Source organism: Dama dama, chromosome X, assembly GCF_033118175.1.
Source record: "Dama dama isolate Ldn47 chromosome X, ASM3311817v1, whole genome shotgun sequence".
Taxonomy (NCBI): Eukaryota; Metazoa; Chordata; class Mammalia; order Artiodactyla; family Cervidae; genus Dama; species Dama dama.
In genome coordinates this window covers 9,965,178-9,978,537 of record NC_083714.1, presented here as the reverse complement: position 1 = coordinate 9,978,537, position 13,360 = coordinate 9,965,178, and the positions used below count along the sequence as shown (strand labels likewise).

Genomic DNA, 13,360 nt, shown 5'->3' with positions numbered 1-13,360 from the left:
CTACTGTAGGCCAGGCTTCCCAGATGGCACTAGCAGTAAAGAAACTGCCTGCCAATGCAGGAGACATAAGATATGCGAATTTGATCCCTGGGTGGGGAAGATCTCCTGGAGGATGACATGGCAACCCACTCCAGTATTCTTCCCTGAAGAATCCAATGGACAGAGGAGCCTGTAGAGCTACAGTCCATAAGAACCCAAAGAGTCAGACACATCTGAAGTGACTAAGCATGCTTGCACGCTACTGTCAACCAAGCAAAGTGCTTGGGATTAGAGATATAAAAATGCATAGCCTCAGCAGAATCTCCTCTGATTACACTGCTACCATGTTCAGTGGCTAAGAAATTAGAAAATGTGACTTTTACATGGGAGAGCACCACTGTCACAGGAATGCCCAGTTGTGGGAGTGAAAGACCCTGAACGACCCACCCTTTCCATGAGCACCCCTCCTCCACCAGCTGGTCAGGGATTACAACAGACAACAGTATGCATCACTGGTCATCACCACAAGCTTTGGCTCCTTTGGGTATAAAATGCCGAGAGTATCTGAATACGGCTCCTTCATCTTGAATCTCAGAGTTTCAGGTGTTCAAAACTAACTGGGTAAGATGTGTCTGCTTGTTGTAGAGGCCCCTGTTATTGTGGAGGAGTGAGTATACTTGGGAGGAAGGGAAGTGGACCCTCAGGACGAAAGTAGTGGGAGAAGCAGGGGAGGTAGGCCAGCCATCAATCCCTGGAGGAATCAGAGTGTGTTTGGATGGAGTCTGGGGAGGCGAATCTGGTATGAAGTTACTAACACCCAGTTGCAGGGGTGAAGTCCTGGGTAGAGGAGAGATAGTGGACTCAGGCCAGCAAGGCTAAAGTGGTGGGAGGGGCGAGGAGGTGGGTCTGGGATTCCTTGGCCAATCAAAGAGGACTGGGGCGGGGCCTGTCATGCACCATATTCCTGAGGGGTTCCGCGCAGGAAGGCTAACCTCGTCTAGAGTGCTAAGCGGTGTCAGTGCAGCCCTCTACCTTTGTCTGATCTTCCAGCTTTCGAGTGAGGACGTGAGTCTCCACCGAGTCAGAGGACTATGGGGATAGGAAGGCGTGGCGGCTGCGGGGCGGACGAATCGGGCCTGCAGGAATTGGAGGGGCAGAGATTAGCACAGGCTATTTGCAGCGGCACCTCCTGTCTAGTCCACACCTTCGCCTTCACAGCGCTGTCTTCTGAGCAGGATTCTGATCCCTTTTGGGTTGGTCCCTGGCAGGTCCGAGGCGGGAGCTCCAGGAGCGGCCATCCACTGTGGCTGTAGGTCCGATGCTGAGGGGGCAAAGAGTTTGGAACTCAGAATGGGCCCTCTGGGACTGGCCCATCGCTCCCTCCCCTCCTGTGACTGCTAGGTTGGACTGGGCTACCAAAAATGATGATAGTTACTTTAAAATGTAAGCAAATTGCTGCTAACAACATGGCTTATGGGCCCGGCCCTGTTATTTTTTATTTAAAGTCCTTGTTTCCCCACCTCTGGAGACTGGCAGCTGATCGCTTGTCCAGGAGGGTCCTAGGGTGACCACGACGGAGGGGAGGCATATTTGGGATGTCTGGTTGCTTGGGGGCCTCTCCATTCTTGTCTGGGCACTAGAAATGTCTTACTCCACCAGGGTGAGACCAGACATGGGCAGGAGAGCTCTGCTTTCTGGGTTCAGAGGTCTCCTATTGTCACCTCTGGACAAACCCAGAATGATCACTGGGCACCTAACCTCCTAGCTTCACCTCCTCCTCTCTCTTCTTGAGGAGAAAACATGGTAAAATAAAAATCGACTCTGTTTGGTTTATCTCATTCTGCTAAAGTTCTTGGTTTGATCATAACTAGATATGCCATCTTACAGCATTTACAAACCAGTCCCACCAGGAGGTATTGTGAGACATGTAATTAGTTTTGATTGGATTTAATCCCTCCTTTTATCACAGAAGTGCACTGGCTGCGACGGACCCTGCAGAAGCATGGCTGTGAGGAGCTGCCCCTCGCCCAAGGTCAGGGGTAGCGACCGAGAGCGCCAGGCTGCCACAGCACAGGAGCGGCGGCCGAGAGGAGCTTCCCCACATCCGAGGTCAGGGGCTGCGGCCTAGAGGATCTACCCCACCTCCAAGGAGCGACTGCTGTCTGGCACAGGAGGGCTGAGAGGAGCTACTCCACGTTTAAGGTCAGGAGGGGCGGCTATGAGAAGATACACTTCCTCCAAGGTAAGGAGCAGTGGCTGCGCTTTGCTAGAGCAGACGTGAAGAGATAACCCATGTCCGAGGTAAGAGAAACCCAAGTAAGATGGTAGGTGTTGCAAGAGGGCATCAGAGGCAGACACATTAAAACCATAATCACAGAAAACTAGCCAATCTGATCACAGGACCACAGTCGTGTCTAACTCAATGAAACTAAGCCATGCCATGTGGGGCCACCCAAGACAGTCAGGTCATGATGGAGAGGTCTGACAGAATGTGGCCCACTGGAGAAGGGAATGGCAAACCACTTCAGTATTCTTGCCTTGAGAACCCCATGAACAGGATGAGAAGGCAAAATGATAGGATACTGAAAGAGGAACTCCCCAGGTGCCCAATATGCTACGGGAGATCAGTGGAGAAATAACTCCAGAAAGAATGAAGGGATGGAGCCAAGCAAAAACAATACCCAGATGTGGATGTGACTGGTGATAGAAACAAGGTCTGATGCTGTAAAGAGCAATATTGCATAGGAACCTGGAATGTTAGGTCCATGAATCGAGGCAAATTGGAAGTGGTCAAACAGGAGATGGCCAGAGTGAATGTCGACATTCTAGGAATCAGTGAACTAAAATGGACTGGAATGGGTGAATTTAACTCAGATGACCATTATATCTACTACTGTGGGCAGGAATCCCTTAGAAGAAATGGAGTAGCCATCATAGTCAACAAAAGAGTCTGAAATGCAGCACTTGGATGCAATCTCAAAAACAACAGAATGATCTCTGTTCGTTTCCAAGGCAAACTATTCAATATCATGGTAATCCAAGCCTATGCCCCAACCAGTAACACTGAAGAAGCTGAAATTGAACAGTTCTATGAAGACCTACAAGACCTTTTAGAACTAACACTCAAAAAAGATGTCCTTTTCATTATTGGGGACTGGAATGCAAAAGTAGGAAGTCAAGAAACACCTGGAGTAACAGGCAAATTTGGCCTTGGAGTACAGAATGAAGCAGGACAAAGGCTAATACAGTTTTGCCAAGAGAATGCACTGGTCATAGCAAACACCCTCTTCCAACAACACAAGAGAAGACTCTACACATGGACATCACCAGATGGTCAACAACGAAATCAGATTGATTATCTTCTTTGCAGCCAAAGATGGAGAAGCTCTATACAGTCAGCAAAATCAAGACCGGGAGCTGACTGTGGCTCAGATCATGAACTCCTTATTGCCAAATTCAGACTTAAATTGAAGAAAGTAGGGGAAACCACTAGACAATTCAGGTGTGACCTAAATCAAATCCCTTACAATTATACAGTGGAAGTGAGAAATAGATTTAAGGGACTAGATCTGATAGATAGAGAGTCTGATGAACTATGGACGGAGGTTCGTGACATTGTACAGGAGACAGGGATCAAGACCCTCCCCACGGAAAAGAAATGCAAAGAGGCAAAATGGTTGTCTGAGGAGGCCTTACAAATAGCTGTGAAAAGAAGAGGAGCGAAAAGGAAAGGAGAAAAGGAAAGATATTTCCATTTGAATGCAGAGTTCCAAAGAATAGCCAGAAGAGACAAGAAAGACTTCCTCAGCGATCAATGCAAAGAAATAGAGGAAAACAACAGAATGGGAAAGACTAGAGATCTCTTCAATAAAAGTAGAGATACCAAGGGAACATTTCAGGCAAAGATGGGTTTGATAAATGACAGAAATGGTATGGACCTAACAGAAGCAGAAGATATTAAGAAGAGGTGGCAAGAATACACAGAAGAACTGTACAAAAAAGATGTTTATGAGCTAGATAATCACAATGGTGTGATCACTCACCTAGAGCCAGACATCCTGGAATGTGAAGTCAAGTGGGCCTTAGAAAGCATCACTACGAACAAAGCTAGTGGATGTGATGGAATTCCAGTTGAGCTATTTCAAATCCTGAAAGATGATGCTGTGAAAGTGCTGCACTCAATATGCCAGCAAATTTGGAAAACTCAGCAGTGGCCACAGGACTGGAAAAGGTCCGTTTTCATTCCAATCCCTAAGAACGGCAATGCCAGAGAATGCTCAAACTACCGGACAATTGCACTCATCTCACATGCTAGTAAAGTAATGCTCAAAATTCTCCAAGCCAGGCTTCAGCAATACGTGAACCGAGAACTTCCAGATGTTCAAGCTGGTTTTAGAAAAGGCAGAGGAACCAGAGATCAAATTGCCAATATCCACGGGATCATTGAAAAAGCAAGAGAGTTCCAGAAAAACATCTATTTCTGCTTTATTGACTACGCCAAAACCTTTGACTGTGTGGATCACAATAAACTGTGGAAAATTCTGAAAGAGATGGGTATACCAGACCACCTGACCTGCCTCTTGAGAAACCTGTATGCAGGTCAGGAAGCAACAGTTAGAACTGGACATGGAACAACAGACTGGTTCCAAATAGGAAAAGGAGTACATCAAGGCTGTATATTGTCATCCTGCTTATTAAACTTATACACAGAATACATCATGAGAAATGCTGGTCTGGAAGCAGCACAAGCTGGAATCAAGATTGCCGGGAGAAATATCAATAACCTCAGATATGCAGATGACACCACCCTTATGGGAGAAAGTGAAGAGGAACTAAAGAGCCTCTTGATGAAAGTGAAAGAGGAGAGTGAAAAAGTTGGCTTAAAGCTTAACACTCAGAAAACTAAGATCATGGCATTTGGTCCCATCACCTCAAGGGAAATAGATGTCCGTGTCAGATTTTATTTTTTTAGGCTCCAAAATCAACCTCATGCGAAGAGTTGACTCATTGAAAAAAACCCTGATGCTGGGAGGGATTGGGGGCAGGAGGAGAAGGGGATGACAGAGGATGAGATGGCTGGATGGCATCACCGACTCGATGGGCATGAGTTTGAGTAAACTCCGGGATTTGGTGATGGACAGGGAGGCCTGGCTTGCTGCGATTCATGGCGTCGCATAGCATCGGACACGACTGAGTGACTGAACTGAACTGAACTTTATTGTAGCCCCTTAGTCTCCTGTCTTCAGGCAGATGAAATAGAAATAAACTAGTCCAATTAATGCTACAGTTGTATGCTGCTCCTTAAACCCCCAAGAAAAATGTTCCCCTCTCTAATAATTGAATACAAAAAGAAGGTGCTCAAATAGTGCTATCTCCTGTTACAAATTCATTAGTTGGTCAAACCCAGTTCTTATTTTTTATTCTATCCCTCTCTTCTCATGTGTTTCTATTACCTCCATTTTACCTTTGCTGTGATTTTAAAGGAGTCAGACATATTGGCTCCTGGCTTTTAGAACATCTTGCTTTCTAGTGCACTTGATGCAATGGCCTTTTGAAAATCAGCAGGTAAAATACATATTGACATTAAATATGAGAATTTTGGCTCTTACTCCTTAGTATGATAATAGTTCTACCAGGGCAGTTTTTTAAATGTTTCTTTTCTATTTTTTTTGTCAACATGAGTGATAAGTCAGACTTGTCTGAAGTAGAGAAGTCTGACAGGTCCAAACTGATGAAAACTAATACTAAAGAAACAGCCCTCTTCCCTCAAAGGTAAGTAAGTCATGGGGAGTTTCTATTTGAGATGAACAATGTTGAAAATTAATAGGTTTGGTAAATACATGCTTCTAGTAATTTTTGCTGCAAAGTAAACAATAGGGGACCAATTATTTAATGTAACATTTTGTTTGTTGTTCAGTCATGACTGACCCTTTGTAACCCCATGAACTGTAGCTCCCAAGGCTTTTCTGCCCATTTACTTCTCCAGGCAAGAATACTAGAGTGAATTGCCATTTCTCTTCCCGGGAATCTTCTTGAACCAGGGATTGAACCCATGCCTCCTGCACTGCAGACGGATTCTATACCTTCTGATCCACCAGGGAAGCCCAATGTAACATTAGAAAATAGCACATAGTTGCCTTTTTACTTAGATTATATAAGTAGTCCTTGCAAAATAGGCCAGCATTCCTATACACTAACAATGAGAAAACGAAGAGAAATTAGAGAAACAATTCAATTATTCATTGCAATGAAAAGAATAAAATACTTAGGAATAAATCTACTTAAAGAAATGAAAGATCTGTATATAGAAAACTATAACACACTGATGAAAGAAATCAAAGATGACACAAATAGATGCAGAAATATACCATGTTTATGTATCAGAAGAATCAATATAGTGAAAATGAGTATACTATCCAAAACAATCTATAGATTAAGTGCAACCCCTATCAAGTTACCAATGGTATTTTTTTCAGAGAACTAGAACAAATAATTTCACAATTTGTATGGAAATACAAAAAACCTCAAATAGCCAAAGTAATCTTGAGAAAGAAGAATGGACCTGGAGGAATCAACCTGCCTAACTTCAGGCTATACTACAAAGCCACAGTCATCAAGACAGTATGGTACTGGGACAAAGACAGAAATATAGATCAATGGAACAAAATTGAAAGCCCAGAGATAAATCCACGCACCTATGGACACGTTATCTTTGACAAAGGAGGCAGGAATATACAATGGAGAAAAGATAATCTCTTTAACAAGTTGTGCTGGGAAAACTGGTCAACCACCTGTAAAAGAATGAAACTGAAACACTTTCTAACACCATACAAAAAATAAACTCAAAATGGATTAAAGATCTAAATGTAAGACCAGAAACTATAAAACTCCTAGAGGAAAACAGGCAAAACACTCTCCGACATAAACCACAGCAGGATCCTCTATGACCCACCTCACAGAATATTGGAAATAAAAGCAAAAATAAACAAATGGGACCTAATTAAACTTAAAAGATTTTGCACAACAAAGGAAACTATAAGCAAGGTGAAAAGACAGCCTTCAGAAAGGGAGAAAATAATAGCAAATTAAGCAACTGACAAAGAATTAATCTTAAAAATGTACAAGCAGCTCATGCATCTCAATACCAGAAAAATTAATGACCCAATGAAAAAATGGGCCAAAGAACTAAACAGACATTTCTCCAAAGAATACATATAGATGGCTAACAAACACATGAAAAGATGCTCAACATCACTCATTATCAGAGAAATACAGATCAAAACCACAGTGAGGTACCATCTCATGCCAGTTAGAATGGCTGCTATCGGGATGAGATGGGGAGAGAGGTGGGAGGGGGGTTTCAGGATGGGGAACACATGTACACCCATGGCTGATTCATGTCAGTATATGGCAAAAACCACTACAATATTATAAAGTAATTAGCCTCCAATTAAAATAAATTAACTAATTTTAAAATATAGGCCTTAGTAGTATTGAGGGAATAAAAAACTGATTTTTTGTTGGAACATTACAAAGAATCACATTATAACCAATCTTAAAATATTGGACATAACATTAGAACTGTAAGAGTTTTGTCCAATTTTGGCTATTTGTCATTTTTCTGCATTAGTGTTTTGGGTCTTTTATCTCATCCATAATGAATCATGCAAACTATGGTTTTGGCCTTTTCTACCTCATGACAGGATGAGGTGAGATAATCAGTTTAACTATTGGGTATACTCAAGTTTCCCAGGGATCAAGGGATCAATTTGGTCCTCCTCACTTACAGCCTGCTGGAGAAACTCCAAGCCAAGGGAAACGTTTTGTCATGTAATTTTATCTGAAAGTTTCAAAGTTAGTCAAGATTGTCTGAAAAGGCTTACCTTTCTAATTGTATAGTGATAGATAATTCTGAAGAAAATGCTTCACTTGCCCTGCAGTCTCAGAGCAAACTGTGGAAAAAATGAAAACAGCATATATCTACCTCTCAAATGGGGAAAAAGAAATCTACAGCTGAGTCTAACAAACGTTTTGTTCATTACATTGCACACACACATACTTCACTGAGGATGTGTGGTTAGTGCCTTGGCATTGTAAATTTAAAGAAGCTATGGCAGCCTCCCTGGTGACTCAGACAGTAAAGAATTCACCTGCAATGGGAAGACTCAGGTTTGACCCCTGGTTTGGGAAGATTCCCCTGAAGAAGGGAATGGCAATCCACTCCAGTATTCTTGCCTGGGAAATCCCATGGACAGAAGAGCCTGGAGAGCTACAGGTCATGGGATTGAAGAGTTGAACACGGCTGAGAGACTAACACTTTGTTTTTTTACGGCAGCCTCCAATGATTTGGCAATGAGCTCTTTTGGAAGAAATTGAACTTAATCTTAGGAAAATACCCTCATAATATTTGTGTGTGTGTGTTTGTTTTTCCCCCAGCTATCCAGCAGGAAAAATAGTGTGCTGAAATGTAAAATGGGGACCTCCTCGCAAGAGCAAATTTCAACATTGCTTGAATTTTGCTTTTGGCAAATTTTTGTAGAGATTTTAGGTATCTTCTGATGTCTTTTCACCCATAAACCCTGGCTAAGAGGTCAGTGGGAGCCAATGTCCCTGAGTCTTAACAATTCCACTGGTGCATAAATTCCAGCAGGCAGATGCTGTCAGTAATCTCACAATTGATTATCTTTATGTGCAGTCTTTGAACTCCCATAGGATAAGCTGCTTTTAGCTTTCTACAATGATTCCCCCTATTGCTTCATAATCCTTAGGTTCCACGGTTTTGCATCATCTCACCATTTTTTTTTTCATTTCTAATGAAGCAATAAAATAATAAATATGTTTATTTATTATTATTATAGACCAATAGGTTTATCATGGGCTCCTGTGGTTAATTTCTGGTTGTCTTCTAAGGAATGAAAGTGCACAAGGGTACTTTTCAGCCAAATAAAATGAGTGCAGAAAAGCTATTTTAGCAGATTTGGCACATGGGAAAGGCCCCTTCTGTCCAGATCAAGTGGTTCCTGACTTGGGGATTGTGTGGATGAACCACACCAATTCCATTTTGTCAGTTCCATCTTAATTCGCACAGCCCTAACCTCCCCTCTTTTCACATGACTGAGCTTTAGCCTAATTTACAAGAAGTGAGTCCAAGCCAGATGAGTACCCTATCAACTTTTGCCCTTGCCTTCATCTGATATGAAACCTGCAAGAATGGTTTTTGCTGATGTAGATGGTTAATGGTCATGAAACCCCTGAGGGGAGGAACCCCGATTCCAGTTGCTGCACCTGTGCTTTTGTCTTGGTAGTCAGATTCTACGTTTAGCTTTGGCCCCTTTGAATTCTCTTGTACCCTTTTTGGAGGTCAGTGTGCAGCGCAGCTGTGAATCTCTCTGGATTATCTGTCCACTCTATCCTTTGTTCCTTTATGTAAGTTACCCACAGTGAACTTCATAATTGCACTTTATGGCATTGCTCCCTCTGTCTCTTTGGTGTCAAAGTTCCTTCTCAGTTTGCAGGATATTATTCAATATGTGTGCCTCCCAACATGGATACTAAGTGCTTTTCCTGGAAGTTGGAATCATAGAGATAGAGAGCCTTGGGAGAAGAGGTCTTGTGCACTAGCCCCTTTGTCTCAGAAATGAAGAAATGAAAACAAGGGGTCTGATTTGATTTTCTAAGGTGTATAAGGGCTAGAATTTTAGGTGGACTCTTCTTGCTTTTTGGAAAGTGCTTTTCAACTAAAGTCAGGGGACATGAAAGCCTGGGGTTGGATGGGGAGAGGCAAAAGGCTCTTGCTATCACCCACTTTGCTAAGCACATCACTTCTTTCATTGGACATCAGCTCAGATATGTAATACCTGATAATGAGCTGCAGCACAGAAATTTTGGCCTGGTTCTCGTCCTGAACAGAATTCACTGTTTTATGAACCAAGTGTTTTTGGTGTTTGTGGTGAGCACAGGTGCTATGAACCTAATTGGCTCCCCTCCAAAAAGTTAATATGTTGAAGCCCTAACCCCAAGTGTGACTGGATCTGGACATAGGGTATTTATATAACTAATTGAGATGGACAGAGGGGCATAATTGGATAAGACTGTGGAGATATGGAAGAGGAAGAGATATCAGATCATTCTCCTACATGTGAGGACCCAACAAGAAGATGACCACTAGCAAGACAGAAAGAGAGCTATAACCAAAAACTGACACTGCTAGATCTTGATTCTCGGATTTCCATCCCCCATAACTGTGAGAAAAATGAACTTCTGTTATTTGTGCCACCTAGTCTACAGTATTTTGTTATGGCAAGCCTAGCTGACTAATATAATCAAGAAAACAAATAAATAGATGAGTCCAGATGGCTGCCCTAAAATGATGCATTTATCACTTGAAATTTATAAGAACCAATCACCTATAATCCTACCAATTAGACATGTTAGCATTTAAGTGCCTAAGCATCTGCACTGTGGTCTATTACTATTCATATATTTTCTGACTAAAGGGGATTCAATCAGTTCAGTTCAGTCGCTCAGTCGTGTCCGACTCTTGGCGACGCCATGAATCGCTGCACGCCAGGCCTCCCTGTCCATCACCAACTCCCGGAGTTTACTCAAACTCATGCCCAACGAGTTGGTGATGCCATCCAGCCATCTCATCCTCTGTCGTCCCCTTCTCCTCCTGCCCCCAATCCCTCCCAGAATCAGGGTCTTTTCCAATGAGTCAACTCTTCGCATGAGGTGGCCAAAGTACTGGAGTTTCAGCTTCAGCATCAGTCCTTCCAATGAACACCCAGGACTGATCTCTTTTAGGATGGACTGGTTGGATCCCCTTGCAGTGCAAGGGACTCTCAAGAGTCTTCTCCAACACCACAGTTCAAAAGCATCAATTTTTCGGTGCTCAGCTTTCTTCACAGTTCAACTCTCACATCCATACATGACCACTGGAAAAACAATAGCCTTGACCAGATGGACCTTAGTTGGCAAAGTAATGTCTCTGCTTTTTAATATGCTATCTAGGTTGGTCATAACTTTCCTTCCAAGGAGTAAGTGTCTTTTAATTTCATGGCTGCAATCACCATCTGCAGTGATTTTGGAGCCTCCAAAAATAAAGTCAGCCACTGTTTCCACTGTTTCCCCATGTATTTGCCATGAAGTGATGGGACCAGATGCCATGATCTTAGTTTTCTGAATGTTGAACTTTAAGCCAAATTTTTACTCTCCTCTTTCACTTTCATCAAGAGGCTCTTTAGTTCTTCACTTTCTGCCATAGGGGTGGTGTCACCTGCATATCTGGTGTTATTGGTATTTCTCCTGGCAATCTTGATTCCAGCTTGTGCTGCTTCCAGACCAGCATTTCCCATGATGTATTCTGTGTATAAGTTTAATAAGCAGGATGACAATATACAGCCTTGATGTACTCCTTTTCCTATTTGGAACCAGTCTGTTGTTCCATGTCCAGTTCTAACTGTTGCTTCCTGACCTGCATACAGGTTTCTCAAGAGGCAGGTCAGGTGGTCTGGTATACCCATCTCTTTCAGAATTTTCCACAGTTTATTGTGATCCACACAGTCAAAGGTTTTGGCGTAGTCAATAAAGCAGAAATAGATGTTTTTCTGGAACTCTCTTGCTTTTTCAATGATCCCGTGGATATTGGCAATTTGATCTCTGGTTCCTCTGCCTTTTCTAAAACCAGCTTGAACGTCTGGAAGTTCTCGGTTCACGTATTGCTGAAGCCTGGCTTGGAGAATTTTGAGCATTACTTTACTAGCATGTGAGATGAGTGCAATTGTCCGGTAGTTTGAGCATTCTCTGGCATTGCTGTTCTTAGGGATTGGAATGAAAACGGACCTTTTCCAGTCCTGTGGCCACTGCTGAGTTTTCCAAATTTGCTGGCATATTGAGTGCAGCACTTTCACAGCATCATCTTTCAGGATTTGAAATAGCTCAACTGGAATTCCATCACATCCACTAGCTTTGTTCGTAGTGATGCTTTCTAAGGCCCACTTGACTTCACATTCCAGGATGTCTGGCTCTAGGTGAGTGATCACACCATTGTGATTATCTAGCTCATAAACATCTTTTTTGTACAGTTCTTCTGTGTATTCTTGCCACCTCTTCTTAATATCTTCTGCTTCTGTTAGGTCCATACCATTTCTGTCATTTATCAAACCCATCTTTGCCTGAAATGTTCCCTTGGTATCTCTACTTTTATTGAAGAGATCTCTAGTCTTTCCCATTCTGTTGTTTTCCTCTATTTCTTTGCATTGATCGCTGAGGAAGTCTTTCTTGTCTCTTCTGGCCATTCTTTGGAACTTTGCATTCAAATGGAAATATCTTTCCTTTTCTCCTTTCCTTTTCGCTCCTCTTCTTTTCACAGCTATTTGTAAGGCCTCCTCAGACAACCATTTTGCCTCTTTGCATTTCTTTTCCGTGGGGATGGTCTTGATCCCTGTCTCCTGTACAATGTCACGAACCTCTGTCCATAGTTCATCAGGCTCTCTGTCTATCAGATTTTTTTCTTTTCTTTTTTCTTTTTTAGGGCCAAGTCTGTGTTTTACTTTTTGAAAACAGTTTTGTTTTTTCATTTATTTTTATTAGTTGGAGGCTAATGACTTTACAGTATTGTAGTGGTTTTTGTCATACATTGACTTGAATTAGCCATGGATTTACATGTATTCTCCATCCCGATCCCCCCTCCCACCTCCAACTCTACCCGCTCCCTCTGGGTCTTCCCAGTGCACCAGGCCCAACCACTTGTCTCATGCATCCAAACTGGGCTGGTGATCTGTTTCACCCTAGATAATATACATGTTTGGATGCTGTTCTCTTGAAACATCCCACCCTTGCCTTCTCCCACAGAGTCCAAAAGTCTGTTCTGTACATCTGTGTCTCTTTTTCTGTTTTGCATATAAGGTTATCATTACCATCTTTCTAAATTCCATATATATGTGTTAGTATACTGTAATGGTCTTTATCTTTCTGGCTTACTTCACTCTGTATAATGGGCTCCAGTTTCATCCATCTCATTAGAACTGATTCAAATGAATTCTTTTTAATGGCTGAGTAATATTCCATGGTGTATATATACCAGAGCTTCCTTATCTGTTGATGGGCATCTAGATTGCTTCCATGGCATGGCTATTATAAACAGTGCTGCAATGAACATTGGGGTGCACGTATCTCTTTCAGATCTGGTTTCCTCGGTGTGTATGCCCATAAGTGGGATTGCCGGGTCATATCGCAGTTCTATTTCCAGTTTTTTAAAGGAATCTCCACACTGTTTTCCATAGCGGCTGTAGTAGTTTGCATACCACCAACAGTGTAAGAGGGTTCCCTTTTCTCCACACCCACTTCAGCCTTTATTCCTTGTACACTTTTGGATAGCAGC

The 13,360-nt window shown here is 42.5% G+C and overlaps 1 protein-coding gene across 1 annotated transcript in view; it reads left to right on the top strand.

The window, feature by feature from the left end:
• The first annotated feature begins 1,070 nt into the window (after positions 1–1,070).
• The window catches only part of LOC133052200 (histone H2B type F-M-like), a 35,271-nt gene continuing 22,981 nt past the window's right edge, over positions 1,071–13,360 (top strand). The window contains exons 1-2 of the mRNA XM_061136968.1: positions 1,071–1,232; positions 1,949–2,088. Of these exons, the coding sequence (XP_060992951.1) occupies positions 1,071–1,232; positions 1,949–2,088 (302 nt within the window). The remainder of the gene's footprint in view (positions 1,233–1,948; positions 2,089–13,360) is intronic.